Below are 18,508 nucleotides of genomic sequence, written 5' to 3'. Positions count from 1 at the left end.
GGAGTCATGCGGCATAACAGACATGGCGGGCATGACAAATACAGTAGGGAAAAAAATACTATTCTGACCCTGAGCTGCAAACACATAAGCTCCTAAAATGGCTGATATACAGTGAATGAGGAAGAAGAAGGAAGAGGCTACTGACCTCATAGCTTGAGGGAGAGACAGGGAGAGAGGAAGGACAAACTTCTAAAGAGGGGCAAACCTTATTGCATAGCAATGAAACAGCACAATGTTATATAATACTGAATGATTCCAAAGTCGTCGGACATGACAGTTTGCTATTTTACATATTTATAAAAATAGAAACTTGTGTCCTTTTATACCTGTAACAATCCTACCCACTTGGGAGCGAGATGAAGTGTCACAGGAACCGTTTCTCTTTAAAAGTCTGGCTGGTTTATTTCAATCCTCATAAAATGCATAGCAGGAAAACTCAAATACAACCCTTGTCCAGCAGAAAGTGAAACATTAGGTAACAAATCCATACAATAGTGTGGGTTCGCCTGCTTGAGTTAGAGTCCAGCTTCATAGTCCTTTAGCAAACGCGCACAATCCTGGAGGTCTGCAAACCTCCACACATACTGACTTCTGTGAGACAAACAGGCCTCATTTTACAATGTTAATCACACCCATGAGTGGAGACATGGTGAGCTGAGCAGACGTCTCTCCCTACTCTTCAGCTGCTTCCAGTCATCCTGTCATGGCTGATTAAACCCTCTTAGTATTATGGGAACTAGAGAATTACTCCAGATTTATATCATAGAGGACATGCACCTCCTGTGATACATATCTCTCATCCACTATGTGTCCAGCAGCCACTTTACATCCCATTTTAACAGTATATCAGAACAATATGACATGATCGCCACCAAACTATGAAATTGACAGCAAAGCATGATGTTTTTTTCCATCTCCACTTTCAGATTACCTGCAGGGACCAATTTTTGAAAACTGCTTTGTCTCAGGGCTGTAGGCTATTGCTCGGCTTGTGACTTGTTAAAACCGGATAAAATTATTAACTTAGTACACAGAGGCTAACATTTATTTGTGGACTGTGCACATGTTGAAGTCTACTCACATATTTACCAACAGTCCTGGATATGCCAGGACTAGAGTTGAGCGAAACGGGTCGAAAAAATTCAAAAGTCACCGACTTTTGGCAAAGTCGGGTTTCATGAAACGAAACCCGACCCTAGGATGAGGTCGGCCACGAGGTCGGCGACTTACGCGCCAAAGTCGCGTTTCAAAAGTTTGTTTTGCGCTCTTTTTCAGCCAATCAGGATCCACGGACACTGTGGGCAACGTGATGACATAGGCAGGGGTCACCACCATCTTTCAGAAGGGCATGCAAGTGATTGGCTTGCTTTGGTGGGCGTCACAGGGGGTATAAAAGGGCGTGCACGCCGACCGCCATCTTAATTCTGCCGATCTCAGTATAGGGAGAGGTTGCTGATTCTGTAGGGAGAGCGTTAGGCAGGGAAGAAGACAAAAAAACTGCTTCTGCTGCTAGCGATTTGGCCTGCACAACACACCAGTCACTGTGTGTGCAGTGCAAGGGGAGGCTATATAGTGGTGTATCAGTGGTGTTGGTTGTTGGGCTGCCTTTTAAGGCTTCCTAAAGTGTCAAAACTAAAGGAACACAAAAAGCGCAATAGGGTCTTATCCGGGTTAAATGCTGGAAAAGTAATTTAGATTGTACTCACCCTTTTTAAGAGAGGTTCAAGCATGTAGGATCAGTAATCTGCTTGCTGCACGTCCAAAGGTCAGCTCTGTGACCGCTTACACATCAGTTTTTGGAATAAATTCTCGGACTTTTGTGCGCTGCCAGATAAATTCACCAATCCAATATTTAGGAAAAAGATTAATTCATTTATTTCCCAACGCGTTTCGAAATGTATACCATTTCTTCATCAGGGGATGACAATATATCAAATATGTCAACAATCCAAAAGTGTCCAGTGTCCACAAGTGTCTGCAGAAATTCAAAATCTCCCTTATCCTCTAGTCACTTTGGTCACAGCTGTGCCATCGAGCCTGTCACATAGCGCTCAGATATTCATTGGGCCTCACACAATCCAAAAGTGTCCAGTGTCCAAAAGTGTGTGCAGAGATTCAAAATCTCCCTTATCCTCTAGTCACTTTGGTCACAGCTGTGCCATCGAGCCTGTGACATAGCGCTCAGATATTCATTGGGCCTCACACAATCCAAAAGTGTCCAGTGTCCAAAAGTGTGTGCAGAGATTCAAAATCTCCCTTATCCTCTAGTCACTTTGGTCACAGCTGTGCCATCGAGCCTGTCACATAGCGCTCAGATATTCATTGGGCCTCACACAATCCAAAAGTGTCCAGTGTCCAAAAGTGTGTGCAGAGATTCAAAATCTCCCTTATCCTCTAGTCACTTTGTTCACAGCTGTGCCATCGAGCCTGTGACATAGCGCTCAGATATTCATTGGGCCTCACACAATCCAAAAGTGTCCAGTGTCCAAAAGTGTGTGCAGAGATTCAAAATCTCCCTTATCCTCTAGTCACTTTGGTCACAGCTGTGCCATCGAGCCTGTCACATAGCGCTCAGATATTCATTGGGCCTCACACAATCCAAAAGTGTCCAGTGTCTGCAGAAATTCAAAATCTCCCCTGTCCTATAGACACCTTGTACCTTGTTTTACATTACTATATAGTTTGTTGGATTTTGTCTACATTTCTACCAAAAATGAGGAAGGCTGGTGGAAGAGGCCGTGGAATTGGGTGGGGGTTGGCAGCTGGTAATGATGGTGTTGGTGGTGATCTGATGGTAGTGGCAAGAGCAAAATAGGACCGAATGCAGGAGGTGTTGAGCCTGCGTCATCGTCTGGCTACATAAGGCCTCGAACGCTTAGTTTTCTAGGAGTTGGCAAACCGCTTTTAAAGCCAGAGCATCAGGAAAAAGTTTTGTCTGACATTGCTGACTCAGCCTCCAGCTCTATCGCCTCCTCTTCTTCAGTTGTAAAAAGTAAAAGCACTGAGTCGTCATTGGAGGCTTATGTTCATGAACCACACCTTTCCTTGTGCCCTTCACCCCAACCAAGATTGAAGGATGACGCAGGCCATACTACTGATTACTCCATGGAGCTGTTTTCACATACCATGCCTTGATTATCAAGTGAAATGGTGAATTACCCAGGCCAGGATGAATCTGACATGGAGTGCACTGATGCACAGCCGCTGATGGATGATTCTGCTGGTACATTCACTCAGAGTACTACATTGTCCTCGCAGTGTACAGAGCCAGATTCTGACCCTGATGAGACTCAGGTGCCCCTTCCCGCAAACTATACCACCATACACGGTGACACAGAGGAAGGTGCACATGACATAGAAGAGGAGGTGATGGATGACCCAGTTGTTGACCCAGATTGGCATCCATTGGGGGAAGAGGGTGCTGCTTCCAATAGCTCAGATGAGGAGCATCCACAGCAGACATCGACATCGCAACAGCTGTTATCTGGCAGGCCCGTAGCACTCCAAAGACAGGTTCCAAACATCAAAAGAGTTGCTGGACAGCTTGTCCAGAGGGTCAAAAGATCACAGCGTGCTAGGCCGCAAAATGTCTGCCAAAGTAGGAAGAGTGCAGTGTGGCACTTTTTTGAACAAAATCCTCATGATCAGGCCACGATTATCTGTAAGAAGTGCGCAAAGACCTTTAGCCGAGGGAAAAATCTGAAAAATTTGAATACCAGTTGCATGCTTAGACATTTAACCAGCATGCACTTGCAAGCGTGGACACAACACCAAACCTCAAGTGCCACATGTGCAACTGATCACAACGAAGGTAGTCAGCAACGCTACATTGTTTCCCCCACTGTAAGCCCACCGGTTAGCACAGCAGCAAATGTTGAGGTGTCGTTGCAAGGCCACAGCAGTCAGGGAATCCCACTGTTATATCAACGAAAGACTGATTCTAGGCCATCAGAAAGAACACCAACTCCATCACCATCATCAACCCTCTCTCAGTCCGCCCTGTCCACCGCTACTTCCACCATATGCAGCTCTCAAGTCCAGCTCACCCTCCCAGACACTATGAGTAGGTCAAGAAAGTACTCAGTCTCTCATCCGCGTACACTGGGTTTGAATGCCCACATTGCCAAACTAATCTCGTTTGAGATGATGCCCTATCAGTTGGTGGAAAGCGCAGCTTTCCGCGAACTCATGGCCTATGCAGTACCACGCTATGACCTACTCAGTCGCCACTTCTTCTCTCGCAAAGCCATCCCAGCCCTCCACCATCATATGAAAGACCGCATTGTCCATGCACTCAAGCAGTCAGTGAGCGGAAAGGTGCACTTCACAACTGATGCATGGTCCAGTCGGCATGGCCAGGGCCGTTACGTGTCCATCACTGCGCACTGGGTTAATGTGGTGGATGCAGGGTCCACAGGGGACAGCGGTGGTGGGACAGTGCTGCCTAGCCCACGGTATAGGAAACAGTTGGCCGTAGGCGTTCGACCCTCCTCCTCCTCCTCCTCCTCCAGAAGCGAAAGCTCGTCCACAGAGCGCAGTCGTACGAGCACTCCATCTGCAGCTGCCACTGTTGCACACGATGTGTCCCCCTATCGAGCAGCTAGTGGAAAGCGTCAGCAGGCTGTGTTGCAGATGATGTGTTTGGGCAACAGACACACCGCCGAGGTGCTGGCCGAGTACTTGAAGCGACAAACTTGAGTCATGGCTGGGCAGTGTACATCTTGAGGCAGGCAAGGTAGTTAGTGATAACGGACGTAATTTTGTGGCAGCCATAGCCCTTTCAAAACTCAGCCACATACCTTGCTTGGCTCACACCTTGAACCTGGTGGTGCAGTGCTTCCTCAAAAATTATCCGGAGTTAACAGCCCTGCTCCAGAAGGTGCGAAGACTGTGCGCGCACATCCGCCGGTCGCCTGTACACTCCGTTCGTATGCAGAAGCTGCAGCGATTGCTCCACCTTCCCAACCACCGCCTCATTATCGACATTGCAACAAGGTGGAACTCCACCCTGCACATGGTGGAGCGACTGTGCGAGCAGAGGCAGGCCTTAATGCATTTGTGGGAGGATACACGGCCAGGCACTTTGAGAGCAGACATGGAGTTGACAGGTGTGCAGTGGTCGAAGCTGAAAGACCTCTGTAAAGTCCTTCAGTGTTTTGAGGAATGCACACGGCTGGTAAGCGCAGACGACGCCATCCTAAGCATGAGCATCCCACTTATGCGTCTGCTCATGCAAACTTTGACGCACCTTAAGGAGCAGGCGTCTGCAGCCAATGTTGATGAGGAGGAAGAGGAGGAGGGAATCCTTGATGACATTCAGCCATTGTCTGCTCAGGGACCTCTCCTGGACGAGGTGGAGGAAGAAGAGGAGGAGGAGGATGATGATGGGGATGATTACTTAGGGGAGGAGGATGCATCTTGTGGGGCAAGTGAAAATGTTGGCGTGGCAAGGTCTGGTACAGGGTTTGTGCGTGACTGGAGGGATGTGGATTTGCCAGAAAGTGCTCCTCCACCCAGCACTCGCAGTGCATCATTGACACCGGGAACATTGGCCCACATGTCAGATTATGCCTTGCAGATCCTAAAAAGGGACCCCCGCATTGCCAAAATGATGAACGATGACGACTACTGGTTGGCCAGCATCCTGGATCTACGCTATAAAGGCAAATTACAAAACATCATGCCACAGGAGAACCTTGACCTAATATTGGCTAATAAACAAGCAACTCTGGTAAATCGGTTGCTTGAGGCATTCCCAGCACACAGCAGCGGTGATGGTTCTCACACGAGCCGTACGGGCCGGGGGCAGCTTGGCAGAGGTGTTCGTGGTGCACACAGCAGAAGTGGCGTTGGAGACAGGGGTTTCATGACAATGTTGTGGACTGATTTTTCAAATACCGCTCACACAACTGGTAATACTGCATCGATGGAAAGTGACAGGAGACAGCAGTTGTCAACTATGGTTACAAACTACTTTTCCTCCCATATCGATGTTCTCCCACACAGGTCATTCCCCTTTGACTATTGGGCCGCTAAACTGGACACCTGGCCTGAATTGGCCCAATATGCCTTACAGGAGCTCGCTTGCCCAGCTGCAAGTGTGCTATCGGAAAGAGTCTTCAGTGCAGCTGGATCTATCCTGACAGAAAAAAGGACCCGTCTGTCAACCCAAAATGTGGATGATCTAACCTTCATTAAAATGAACCATGCATGGGTTTCCAAGGATTTTGTCCCACCTTCCCCTGATGACACATAGGGTGACAGAAAAATGGCTTGCTTTGGTCCACCTCTTCCTGGGACTTCACCTATTTCGCCTTTTGCATCAGCTGAATGTCCAACATCAACATATGCCACTTTCTAAAACTCCCTAACTGTGCTGCCTCCCCCCCATGGCCGGGGTCACCACCTAGCGCACGACACCGTGCGAGTGCCGTTGCCCTGGACAGGTGGGTAGGCCGACTCTTGGGCGCGGGCACTGGCACAGGGTCCCTCATAGTGCAATCAAGTGTCTCTGACGATGGTGGTGCACACCCGCCGTCAGACACACCGCTGTACTATGAGGGGCCCAGTGCCAGTACCGACGCCCACGAGTGGGCCCCCCTTGCTTGGGCAGGGCCCCAGCATTTGCAATCTTTACCTCTCCCTGCTCCTCCGCTGTGTAATCTGGGCCGTCAAATCCATACTGTGCCTGACACCATCTGAGCCTGCCTCCTGATGTATAGACATATATTTTGAATGTGTACGCTATCCATACATGTTATCCGGGGAAACGGTACCCTTTCTAACCTTTGTGCAATCACGTGCAATCCATACTGGGCCTAACACCGTCTGAGCCTGCCTCCTGAGACATATATTTTGAATGTGTACGCTATCCATACATGTTATCCGGGGATACGGTACCCTTTCTAACCTTTGTGCAATCACGTGCAATCCATACTGAGCCTAACACCGTCTGAGCCTGCCTCTTGAGACATATATTTTGAATGTGTACGCTATCCATACATGTTATCCGGGGATACGGTACCCTTTCTAACCTTTGTGCAATCACGTGCAATCCATACTGGGCCTAACACCGTCTGAGCCTGCCTCCTGATACATATATTTTGAATGTGTACGCTATCCATACATGTTTTCCGGGGATACGGTACCCTTTCTAACCTTTGTGCAATCACGTGCAATCCATACTGGGCCTAACACCGTCTGAGCCTGCCTCCTGAGACATATATTTTGAATGTGTACGCTATCCATACATGTTATCTGGGGATACGGTACCCTTTCTAACCTTTGTGCAATCACGTGCAATCCATACTGGGCCTAACACCGTCTGAGCCTGCCTCCTGATGTATAGACATATATTTTGAATGTGTACGCTATCCATACATGTTATCCTGGGATACGGTACCCTTTCTCACCTTTGTGCAATCACGTGTAATCCATACTGGGCGTGAGAACGGCTGGCGAGCTGTTAAGCAAGCTACAGCACCTGTGGTTTGCACACGTAAGTTTTTCATTTTTTCAGGAATGACGGTTAGGCCTAATTCCGGAACTGTGGTTGACCTGCACTTACTGGGAAATCATTGTTCGCGGGTAATAATTGTAATCAGTGATCCCCATCACTAACGTTGTTCAGGGTTATCTGCACCTGTAAGCGACAAACGCTGGCCTTTTCAGTGTAGCGCACATGCAGCCACGGACATGTAAGAGCATGACACACCAGTTATTGGCCAATCTCATGTGCCAGAGCCTCACATGTCCCTCTAGTAAGCCGGACTCGGACCGCGGGGCATGACGGAGTCTCGTTCGTTAACGGAATTAAGCTTGCAATGTGTGCATCTGTTCTGTAGCTGGCATGGTTGAGGTTTCCCAGGTGGAGTCGAATTTAACCGTAGTCTCCACTCCTGGTGGTGCCCTTCTGGACATTCCTTTAAGGTTCAGCTTTGCAACCATACTGCCCACGTAAAACAAACACTTTGCCTTCATGAACGCTGTTTGGAGGGTCATGACTCGTGGGAATAACGCCGCCCAATCAGTTAACCTGCTAGAGAGATCCTTCGTTGCTCCCAAGCATGACATCACACTCCCTAGGAAGAAGGTAATGCCACTGTGGCGACCGTACTCCTGGGGGCGACACAAGTGCACTGATGCCCAGCCACTGCTCGATGAATCTGCTGGTACATTGACCCAGACCACTACATTCCCCTCGCACGCTACCCGGCCTGAATCTGACCCTGATGAAACTCAGGTTACCCTTCCCATATACAGTTCCATCTTACACGGTGACAAAGAGGAAGCTGCAGATGAAAGTGCAGGTTCGGCCCACCCGCCATCAGACACACCACCGTACTATCAGGGGCCCTGTGCCAGTGCCGTCGCCAACGAGTGGGCCCCCCCTGCTTGCCCAGGATCACAGCACTTGCAAAGTTGAAATACTGTGCAGTGAGATGGAAGATGGGGACGACGAGGAGTCTAGACTAGTACAGGGATTCCCTAGCGAGGAGACTTATTTGATTGTTTTCAATGTTGGGACAGCAATTTTTTGGGAGCACTATACTCTGGAGAATGATAGATGGGGCCCACCATACACTGGAACATTCCAAAGGTGGACATCAGACACTGGAGCAGCATTTACAGGGCCCATTATACACTAGAGCACTAGAAATGGGGCCCATTATGTTTGGAGCATTATTTGGGCCCATAAGACAGTGGAGCTTCATCCATGGGGACCAACATATACTGTAGCATTATGTGGAGCTCATCATATACTGTTTCAAACATTATTTGGGACCAATGATTCTGTATGGAGAAATAGATGGGCCTCGTCATGAGATGTAAAAAGTGAAGTATTTTTCATTGTACTATACCGCTATTTCTCTGCCGTATCGGAGCATGATGAGTTGTGGTATGTGTTAAAGGGGCGCTCTTTCGCCCAGGACACATGAAAACCTGCAGCCAGCCCTCCCCCCCCACAACTTTAGCCAAATAACCCCCATTTTTCAGTGCGTAACTTGTATTATGAAGTTAATTAAGGTTGACAAGCTTAAGTAAGAAGAATTGATGCTTTTGGCATTCAAATGGGCACCGTAGGTGTGTTTCCTGTCCTCCTCTCACTGCCGACTTTTATTCCCCATTGACTTACATTGGGTTTCGTGTTTCGGGACGACCCCGACTTTTCCCTATAATCGGACGATCTTGCTCGACCCGACTTTTGGAAAAGTCGGGTTTCACGAAACGAAACTCGACCCTAAAAAACCAAAAGTCGCTCAACTCTAGCCAGGACCGTGCCGATTTTTTTGAAACAGTCTCAGCAAATTCATGGCTGTCCGAAGCTGTAAGGGGATGGGGCTTTAGAAAACCTGGCCCACAAATTTGGGTTCAGAGGTGGCACCGGAGGCGGGAATAAAAATATGCCTTAATTGCCAACAGCATTGTTGGTAGCTATGTATTTATGTTGCTTTTGGTACAACTGCTTCCTATAGGGACAAGATGGTTAAAATCATACTATGGTGAAATGTATTGTTCTAGTCACAGAGAAGTATAATATAAACTGTATAATATGAGTCACCAAATGGTTTACATTTTGCAATGTATCTTATGTTTCTAACAGTTGTTGGCTCCAATCTCCATCTGCAGTTTGGTGTTTCCTTGGTCCAGTCGCTGTGTTCATTGTTGTGAGTACATACTGTAATAATCGGACTAATCATCAAAATGAATGTAACATAGATGGATATTAATTATTGCTAAGGGCAGAGACAGACTGCCATATAACTCGTGCGACGATCAGATCGCATTGCAGGAACTGGCCTGGCACCTCTCCTCACCTGAGCAGCTTTCAACCTTAGGTCAGGAGAGCAGACAGACAGTTCAAGGTTTACAATGTGATCCTCCCATGAGATATAATGAGTTATACGGTCATCTGTCTTTGCCCTTATATTCGTTCTATCTCCAATGGGAATTGGTGTGTTGCTCTATATATAAGACTGAACTGAAAGCAAGTTTGTAGATACACAACATGTTCTTCAACAGGAAAAGTAGAAAACGCAGCAGAAAATGGTTGCTCTCATAGAATCATAGAATGGTAGAGTTGGAAGGGACCTCCTGGGCCATCTGATCCAACCCCCTGCTCAAAGCAGGATTCGCTAAATCATCCCAGTCAGATGTCTGTCCAGCCTCTGTTTGAAGACTTCCATTGAAGGAGAACTCACCACTTCTCGTGGCAGCTTGTTCCACTCATTGATGACTCTAACTGTTAAAAAGTTTTTTCTAATATCTAATCTGTATCTCCTCCCATTCAGTTTCATCCCATTGCTTCTAGTCTCTCAATACATATTTTCAGGAGCGCTCCATTCTCCAGCCTCCCTCAGTCTTCTTTGCCAGGGGACAGAACACTCCTGATTGTTGGGATTGGTGGCATTATTGTGCCATTGGCCTGAACTGTGTGCTCTCTGTGTGCTGCAATTAGAGGCAGTTTTTTCAGCATCATAGGAGCACACTGACCATGAAACTGGCCGGAACCAGCTTTAGAGCAGACTTTACAAACTCTATAGCAAAGAGCTGGTGAGTGCTGAATTCCTTGCCTAGGAGACTCGCCACCAGTGATAGACTGCAGTGAACAATAACATTAAAACTCCTTCCATTCTTGAACATGAAGAGGATTTTTAGTAACAAATAAATTGCAAAGTTGCTTGTCTTTACAAACACTGAAATTTTAACTTTTCATTATCTTGAGACTAAAACTTTACATTATTTCTATTTACCCCGAGGTACAGATTAAATTATAGTCTAAAAATGTAAATGTATCTACAATTCTACTAGCTGTCACTTGAAACATCATGAAATGGTCACTTTCAACAATGTTTGCATAAATTAATTGTACAAGCAATATGATTATTTCTGCTTATCAGACATTTCTTCACCCCCTTCCCTGCCCTCCTCTTTCCTCCTAAAATTATTGTTCATGCTAAAAAGCAACTAGAATCCAAACTGCAGGCTCACTGCTGATTAAAGTATATGGAGAGTTGAGGGGCAAGCAGGTAGATCCAAGAAAGAGAAAAAAACATGTGCTGCCGGTTACTTATTAATGTTTTACCTTACCATAGAGCTGGATTCACAGCTACACTGCTCATAACTGCTATATAATCTCATTTATGCTGCTGATTCTGAGCATCTGCTATGTTCTGTAGAAAGAGAAGGCTGGTAGTGCAATAAGAGACTGCGCTGCTGTGGTAGAATTCAAGATATCTTTATTGCACTACCAGCCTTCTCTTTGTACCAAGTCCTTGGACCTCATGCAGACTGCTGCAGCTGTTTTATGCGATTATAGGTGTTGTGACTCTCACAACCCTATCAGGTGAGCCTAACACTTGCTGTGCACTCATCTACTTTCCATACAGACCTATGCATTGGAAACGCCCTGTCTCCCCCTTTTCTTTTATGTTCTGTAGAGGAAGAGTCCCTCATAATAGGAACTTGTTTTCACCCAGTAGCTCAGAGATAACTGAAAATTAGAGAAAGAACCTGCAGAGGGGTAGACTAGTGAAAACACTGTACAATATAGCAGAAATTAGATATTACAATGTCACATGATTTACTGTATTCTGGATGATTATTTTCTCCTAGATCAGATTACTACTCAGTGCGTTATGTATAAATTATACTTCCAAGAATGTCAAAGAATGATTCGAGCCTGCAAATAATGCTGGTTGGTTGAAGCTCTGAAACCTCCAGAATTATGAATGCAGCTTTTTATTATAAAACAGGCTGTAACTATAGAGCAATACAAGTAGTATCATTCATACATATTGTATACTCACATCATCACCAAGGAGCTTTTTGAACATCATCCGTCTGGAATATCAGGGAAGTAAGCACCAAGACAGAGAACTCCTGGATATTTCACAACTCTGCATGTGTGTCCCCACTTGTGCAGGTATCACAACACTGTACACATATAAGTACAGGTACACAGCTTCTGCTTCTGTCTTGGTCATGTTTCTCTGGCCTTACATAGTGATTTGCACTATGTGGTAAGTCTGGTTCACCCTTGCCCTCCAGTGGCCAGCCTTTGGAATAAGATGAATCAGAGATACAAGGCAAACTTCGGACAATGGGGGCAATAAACCCACACAATTCAAAAACTCCCCAAAAACACATACATCAACAGAAGGCAAAGGTTAAATAAGTCTCCATGTTTTGCAATAACAAAAAAATAAACATATTACTGTTTGTGAGGTAAAAAAAAATCAGACAATGGGAGTAAACAGTTCTCAAGATTGTGTCACTGTGAACATTGTCTGTCTGTAAATGTATGACCAGTGATGCTCCTCTGGCATGGTCTGAATGCATCCTGTATATTGCAATATGGACTCAAAATATCCATTGCTATGTTCAGACTATAAGGTTAGGAATGGAAAATCCTTTTTAACCATTTAATGATGGACTATGTTCATCATAAGGCAGCTCCAGCCTTTGATATGGGCTCGCACTTGCATCTTTACCGACAGATGTTGACTATGTTATTCATCCACCATTTGCCTCTAACAGCTCTAACAGCCCATGGCTGCTGCCAATCACTTGAGGAAAATTGTGCAAAAGCTAAAAAAAAATTGACCGGCCCTTAAGGGGCTATACTTGAGGTTTCACCGACTTCCATAAAAACTACCCCTATAAGACAGCAGATTTTCAGGCCATTTTCTGTACTGACATTGAGCCCAGCAGGGTCCTGCCATGAATGTGAGGGTAGCGACACGTTTCGGTTGGGAATCCACTGTGATGGTCTTGTAAACGTTTGACTTTTTTCTTTGATGTTGTTTCCCTCCTCTATAGACGAACACTAGTCTTTTAGTCCTCACTTTCGTTCTCCTCAGGAACAGGCTTACGTCTCTGAACACAAATGTGTCCACCCTTCAAAACAGTAGGTGAGTATGAAAGACAGTGACGAGATGGCCAGAACAAGTAATATGTACAGTATATACTGACACCCTACATACAGCTGTCATGTAAATGTCTCTACCATTAATAGAGGGTTTACACTTTTAATTTCTTATGTTCTCCACTTAGGATGCTGTCGTTTAAAGCCTTGGCACAATTATTCATTCTTGGCTGTACCTGGGGTATCGGCTATTTACGATTTGGAAACAATTCCCCAGTCATATCTTATATATTCACCATATGTAACAGTCTACAGGGCGTCTACATCTTTCTTGTACATTGTGTGTTGAACAATCAGGTAAAGATTCCGTGAGATGGTTTGTCATAAAAATGACATTTAATAAATCGTTGATAAATTGCAGCATGTGTCCCAGAGAATCTCATCTTGATCAAATAAGCATAGCAGGATTCTGACTGTGTAATGTATCCAGGCTGAAACACCAAACAGCAGCAGTCTGGAGGTGAAGTCTGGAGCCCCCCTATAACAGCAGTTTGGAGGTATAGCCTGGAGCCCCCTATAACAGCAGTCTAGAGGTGTAATCTGGAGCCCCCTATAACAGCAGCCTGGAAGTGAAGGCAGGAGCCCCCTATAACAGCAGTCTGGAATTGTAGGCTGGAGCCCCCCTATAACAGCAGTTTGGAGGTATAGCCTGGAGCCCCTTATAACAGCAGTTTGGAGGTATAGCCTGGAGCCCCCTATAACAGCAGTCTGGAGGTGTAATCTGGAGCCCCCTATAACAGCAGTCTGGAAGTGAAGGCAGGAGCCCCCCTATAACAGCAGTCTGGAGGTATAGCCTGGAGCCCACGATAACAGCAGTCTGGATGTGTAGTCTAGTCTGGAGCCCCCTATAACCGCAGTGTGAATGTGTAGTCTGGAGCCTCCTATAACAGTAGTCTCGGTGTGTAGTCTGGGCCCTCCTTTTACAGCAGTCTGGATGTGTAGTCTGGAGCCCCCCTATAACAGCAGTCTGAATGTGTAGTCTGGAGCCCTATAACAGCAGTCTGGATGTGTAGTCTGGAGCCCCCTATAACAGCAGTCTGGATGTGTAGTTTGGAGTCCTCTATAACAGCAGTCTGGAGCCGCCTATAACAGCAGTGTGGAGGTGTAGTCTGGAGCCCCCTATAACAGCAGTCTAGATGTGTAGTCTGGAGCCCACTATAGCAGCAGTCTGGATGTTTAGTCTGGAGCCCCCTATAACAGCAGTCTGGATGTGTAGTCTAGAGCCCCCTATAACAGCAGTCTGGAGGTGTAGTCTGGAGCCTCCTATAACAGCAGTCTGGATGTGTAGTCTAGAGCCCCCTATAACAGCAGTCTGGAGGTGTAGTCTGGAGCCTCCTATAACAGCAGTCTGGAGGTGTAGTCTGGAGCCTCCTATAACAGCAGTCTGGAGGTGTAGTCTAGAGCCCCCTATAACAGCAGTCTAGAGGTGTAGTCTGGAGCCCCCTATAACAGCAGTCTGGAGGTGTAGTCTGGAGCCTACTATAACAGCAGTCTGGATGTGTAGTCTGGAGCCTCCTATAACAGCAGTCTGGAGGTGTAGTCTAGAGCCCCCTATAACAGCAGTCTAGAGGTGTAATCTTGAGCCCACTATAACAGCAGTCTGGATGTGTAGTCTGGAGCCCACTATAACAGCAGTCTAGAGGTGTCGTCCAGCTGTAGAGGAGGGATCAGTTTATTTACACAGAACAAAAATTACATAAGAAACTGGATAAGACCACGATATATATAACTGCTCCCACTTTTCCATCTTATAAACAGGTAAGACAGGAGTATAGAAAACTATTCTGCAAAGCTGGAAAACACAGAAAGCAGTCATCGGATGACACTTCTCCTCACGAAGCCACCAAATCAGTAAGTGTCCACTTCAACAATAATTTTCCCTCCTACGTCCTTTCTGGGGTCTAAATCTTCCTTTTTTTTTTTACTTAACAGGTAAACTTAACTGAAATTAGTAAACCAGTGACCAAGGAACAAAGTTCTGAATCAGAGAACAAAGTGAATTGGAAATAGCTTACAGGGATCTGGGGGGGAGAAGTCAATATGAAAACAGTATTAGAGCTGAACTTTAATATTTTGTTCGCCAGAAAAAAAACAAAAAACATTTTTTGATATTTTTTTATCTACCTGCACAGTGTTTATTTTCTTTGTTGGTTTTGCTCATGTATGTGAACACAAGATTTGTGTGGCTAACCATTAATCTATGTTGTAATTTTCAATACAAATAAATGCATATTAACAATGGGGTGTTTGTGTTTTTGAAATGATTTTCAATTTTTCTTTTTTTTTACCTTCAAGATCCACAACCTGTTTCTTTTTCTGGTGATGCATCTGCAGGGGATTTAAGTAAAATATCCCTTTAATGACACCTCCCCTTTAAGGACGGATATTATTATGTTTCGGTACTGCTACACTACTGTGTATTACTGCCTGTCCCATTGGTACTGCCACATTATGTGTTACCATGTTGTAATATGTTGAATTGTATGCCGTATATTAATGTATAGATCATATTGTATTGTATTATGTTTTGCATATTGATGTATTAGGTTTAGGGTAAGCCAATGCATCCTTCGGGTTCAATAGTGGAGGGCACTGTTAGTATATAGTTCCATAGACTGGGTAAGCGTAGTTCTGTTGTGGGCCACTTGATGGGGGTATACTAGTGGGCCTCGTTAGGTATAGCTGATAGGAAGTTTACATAAGGGTTAATTATAGGAGGAGCTGCTATGGGTTATGCAAGAGTAGGAGATAGGAACAGTTCAGAAGGCAGAGCAAGCCCGACAAGTTCACAAGGGCTCTAAGCCCAGGATGCCATAGCAGTTACGCAATGTTGTCTTAAGAAGAGAAGCACGAGCACAGTCAGACGGGTGCTGGATAAGACCGGAGCACCCGGGGAATTACAGTTTATGGCAGCAGCAGCAACGGAAAGGAAAACGTGGCCCAAAAGTCATTAAGGGCACAAAACATTCATCATGTGGCAGATCTTAAATAGGGCTGAAGCTTGTACGTCCAGGGCGAAACGGTTGAACGGGATCCCCTATGTCTTGAGGTCCTACAGTAGTGAAGCTGCAGTACCACCAAGGGCGCTACTACCCCGTAAGGTGCATGAGGACAAGGAAAGTAAGAAAGGGAAAGTGCAGGAGGAAGGCTGTGTGAACTGTAATGTAACTGATGTGTTCGGGACCGTTGAAGAGAAAAGTAAAATCGTTGATTTGGCATCAGAACCGGTATCTGTGTCCGTTATTTCAACCCTGAGCACTAGAACCAAGTCGCACCGCAGTGGAATCCCTGTCCATGGACCAGCACCGCAAACAGGTACGCCGGCAGAAGCTGGTGGTTTTTTCTGTGGGAGGAGGCCAGGACACGAGAGCCCTGGTGTCCTCGGCTGCGACTACCGTCTTGGCCACCTCCTACACATCCATAAGAGGGTTTGCTTATTTTCAGGACGAGTTGTTTTCAATGCCACCATTCACTTTACCATGACCCAGTATCCAGACCCAGTATGCCTACAGAACCAGTTGAACCATCTGCAGGGGTCAGTGTGAATGAAGAAGGGTTCCAGACTATAAAGAGAAAAAATAGTGCTGCAGATCCTTCCAGAAAAGTCAACATTCTGCAAAGAATATCTGAGTTACCAGAGCTGGCAATAAGTCATGGTCAATATAGAGTACTGGGAGAAGAAGACCAAGAAGAATAGGTTTCAAATGAACAAAATCCTTCATACATCCGTAGAGATGACCTTCAGGAGGATGATCCTAACCCCCCCCACACACACACACTAAAGGAAGACTAGAAAGTCTAAGGGCCCCGTCACACATAGCGATTCACCAGCGATCCCGACAACGATATGAACTTGTCAGGATCGCTGGTGTGTCACTACATGATTGTTGGTGAGCTGCCAAACAGGCAGCTTCACCAGCGATCAGGACAGCGACACGCGGGTAACAAGCGACGCACGTCGCTTAGTTATCCACTGTGTACCTTAGTTACCAGCGCGCTGGTGCAGGGAGCTGGTAACCAAGGTACACATCAGGTTTTTAAGCGCTGCGTGGCGCTTAGAAACCCGATGTTTACCTTGGTTACCAGCTCGCTGATCGCTGGTCTCCCACCTGCCACACGCAGCGATGCGTGCTGGCCAGCGGGAGACCAGCGATCAAAAAAATGTCCAGGCCATTCAAGAACGATCAGCGATACCCGGCAGGGGGGCCGGTCGCTGATAAGTGTCACACACAGCGATCTCGCTGGTGAGATCGCTGTTGCATCACAAAACTTGTGACTCAGCAGCGATCTCGCTAGTGAGATCGCTGTGTGTGACGGGGGCTTAAGTGCCCAAAATCAGCTTTATGTGAACAGGGCGAGGCAAACGACTTATCAGCATCTGTCTGATGAGGGATCTGATGTCTTCTTACGGGAGACGTATCTCAAGAGCAATGCTCATGTGCATGTACCCAAGAAATACTGGAGATACTGGCCATGATTCGGGTCCTTTGGTCCAGACGAAATGACCATGTTCAAATTCTCTGTCTTCGTTGTCTGATGCTGGACTCAGTCCATTATTGAGCTACTGACATCATAGTTCAGCAGAGCAGAAAAGATCGGAGAGAGAAGTTTGACCACATGAAGACCTGTTGCTCTACATGTAAACTGTCTATGTTGTGAGGTGACTTTAATAATGTCTCTTGTAATGTGGACAGACCCAGTAGTCAAAAATGACAGATATGATGAAAAGATTCTTAATAATATAGTCCAGCAGGCCCATCTAGTAGATCCTTATGGTTCCCATCACACCAGGTAGACATACAGATATCATGGAGCCGGTAACACCAGCAGAATAGACTGCATGTATATAAAGAGAGAGGAGAGGTGCTGTTAGTACATGATAAGCCCTTTAGAGTACTCCAACCATTGTGTGGCGAATGAGATGCTGGATCTGGCCCACACTATAGTCTGTACTAAGGGATTCAGAGTTGTGATGGGTGAACCCCTGGATGTTTGGGTCCAGAGGGTTCGGCCGAACAGTTAAAAAAAAGTTTGGTTCAGGTACCAGAAAAGTTCACGGACCTCATTCACTTGAAAGGGGGAGGGGGGCGAACATCAATTGTTTGCTCGGAGGTAAAAAGTTCACCTAAGGTCTCTGATGTCGGCTGATAGGACTACTACTTCCATCAGCCTACACCTGCTGCTGCCAATAACAGCGAGAGCAGGTGGCAGCTGATGGGATAATTCATCAGCCGGCACCTGCGTTCTTAATAAATAATTAAAAAGAATAATGGTGTGGGTTCCCCTGTATTTTTGATAACCAGCCAGGCAAAGCTAACAGCCAGCAGCTGTTAATTTTGCCTGGCTGGAAATCAAAAATACAGGGTAACCTACTCCATCTTTTTTTTAATTATTTATGTAGAGCGCAAGCACAGGCTAATGAATACTCCCATCAGTTGCCGCCTGCTCTCATTGTTATTAATGGCATCAGGTGTAGGCTGATGGGAGTAGTAGTCCCATCAGCTGACGCCAGTGATCGGAGGTAAACTTTTTACCTCCAGTCACAGCTGCAGGCTCACACTGTCATCTGACAGTGTGAGA

The 18,508-nt window shown here is 46.1% G+C and overlaps 1 protein-coding gene across 1 annotated transcript in view; it reads left to right on the top strand.

The window, feature by feature from the left end:
* LOC141100332 (adhesion G protein-coupled receptor E3-like) overlaps positions 1 to 15,170 on the top strand; it is a 218,277-nt gene extending 203,107 nt beyond the window's left edge. Inside the window, exons 15-19 of the mRNA XM_073588730.1 lie at positions 9,605 to 9,668; positions 12,823 to 12,914; positions 13,057 to 13,225; positions 14,687 to 14,779; positions 14,861 to 15,170. Of these exons, the coding sequence (XP_073444831.1) occupies positions 9,605 to 9,668; positions 12,823 to 12,914; positions 13,057 to 13,225; positions 14,687 to 14,779; positions 14,861 to 14,938 (496 nt within the window). The 3' untranslated portion in view covers positions 14,939 to 15,170. The remainder of the gene's footprint in view (positions 1 to 9,604; positions 9,669 to 12,822; positions 12,915 to 13,056; positions 13,226 to 14,686; positions 14,780 to 14,860) is intronic.
* The last annotated feature ends 3,338 nt before the right edge of the window (positions 15,171 to 18,508 follow it).

The sequence above is a fragment of the Dendrobates tinctorius genome, unplaced genomic scaffold (assembly GCF_039654945.1).
Source record: "Dendrobates tinctorius isolate UK_male_01 unplaced genomic scaffold, ASM3965494v1 ptg000104l, whole genome shotgun sequence".
Taxonomy (NCBI): Eukaryota; Metazoa; Chordata; class Amphibia; order Anura; family Dendrobatidae; genus Dendrobates; species Dendrobates tinctorius.
Note: the sequence above shows the minus strand (reverse complement) of the source record. Positions and strands in the feature narration are given on the sequence as shown.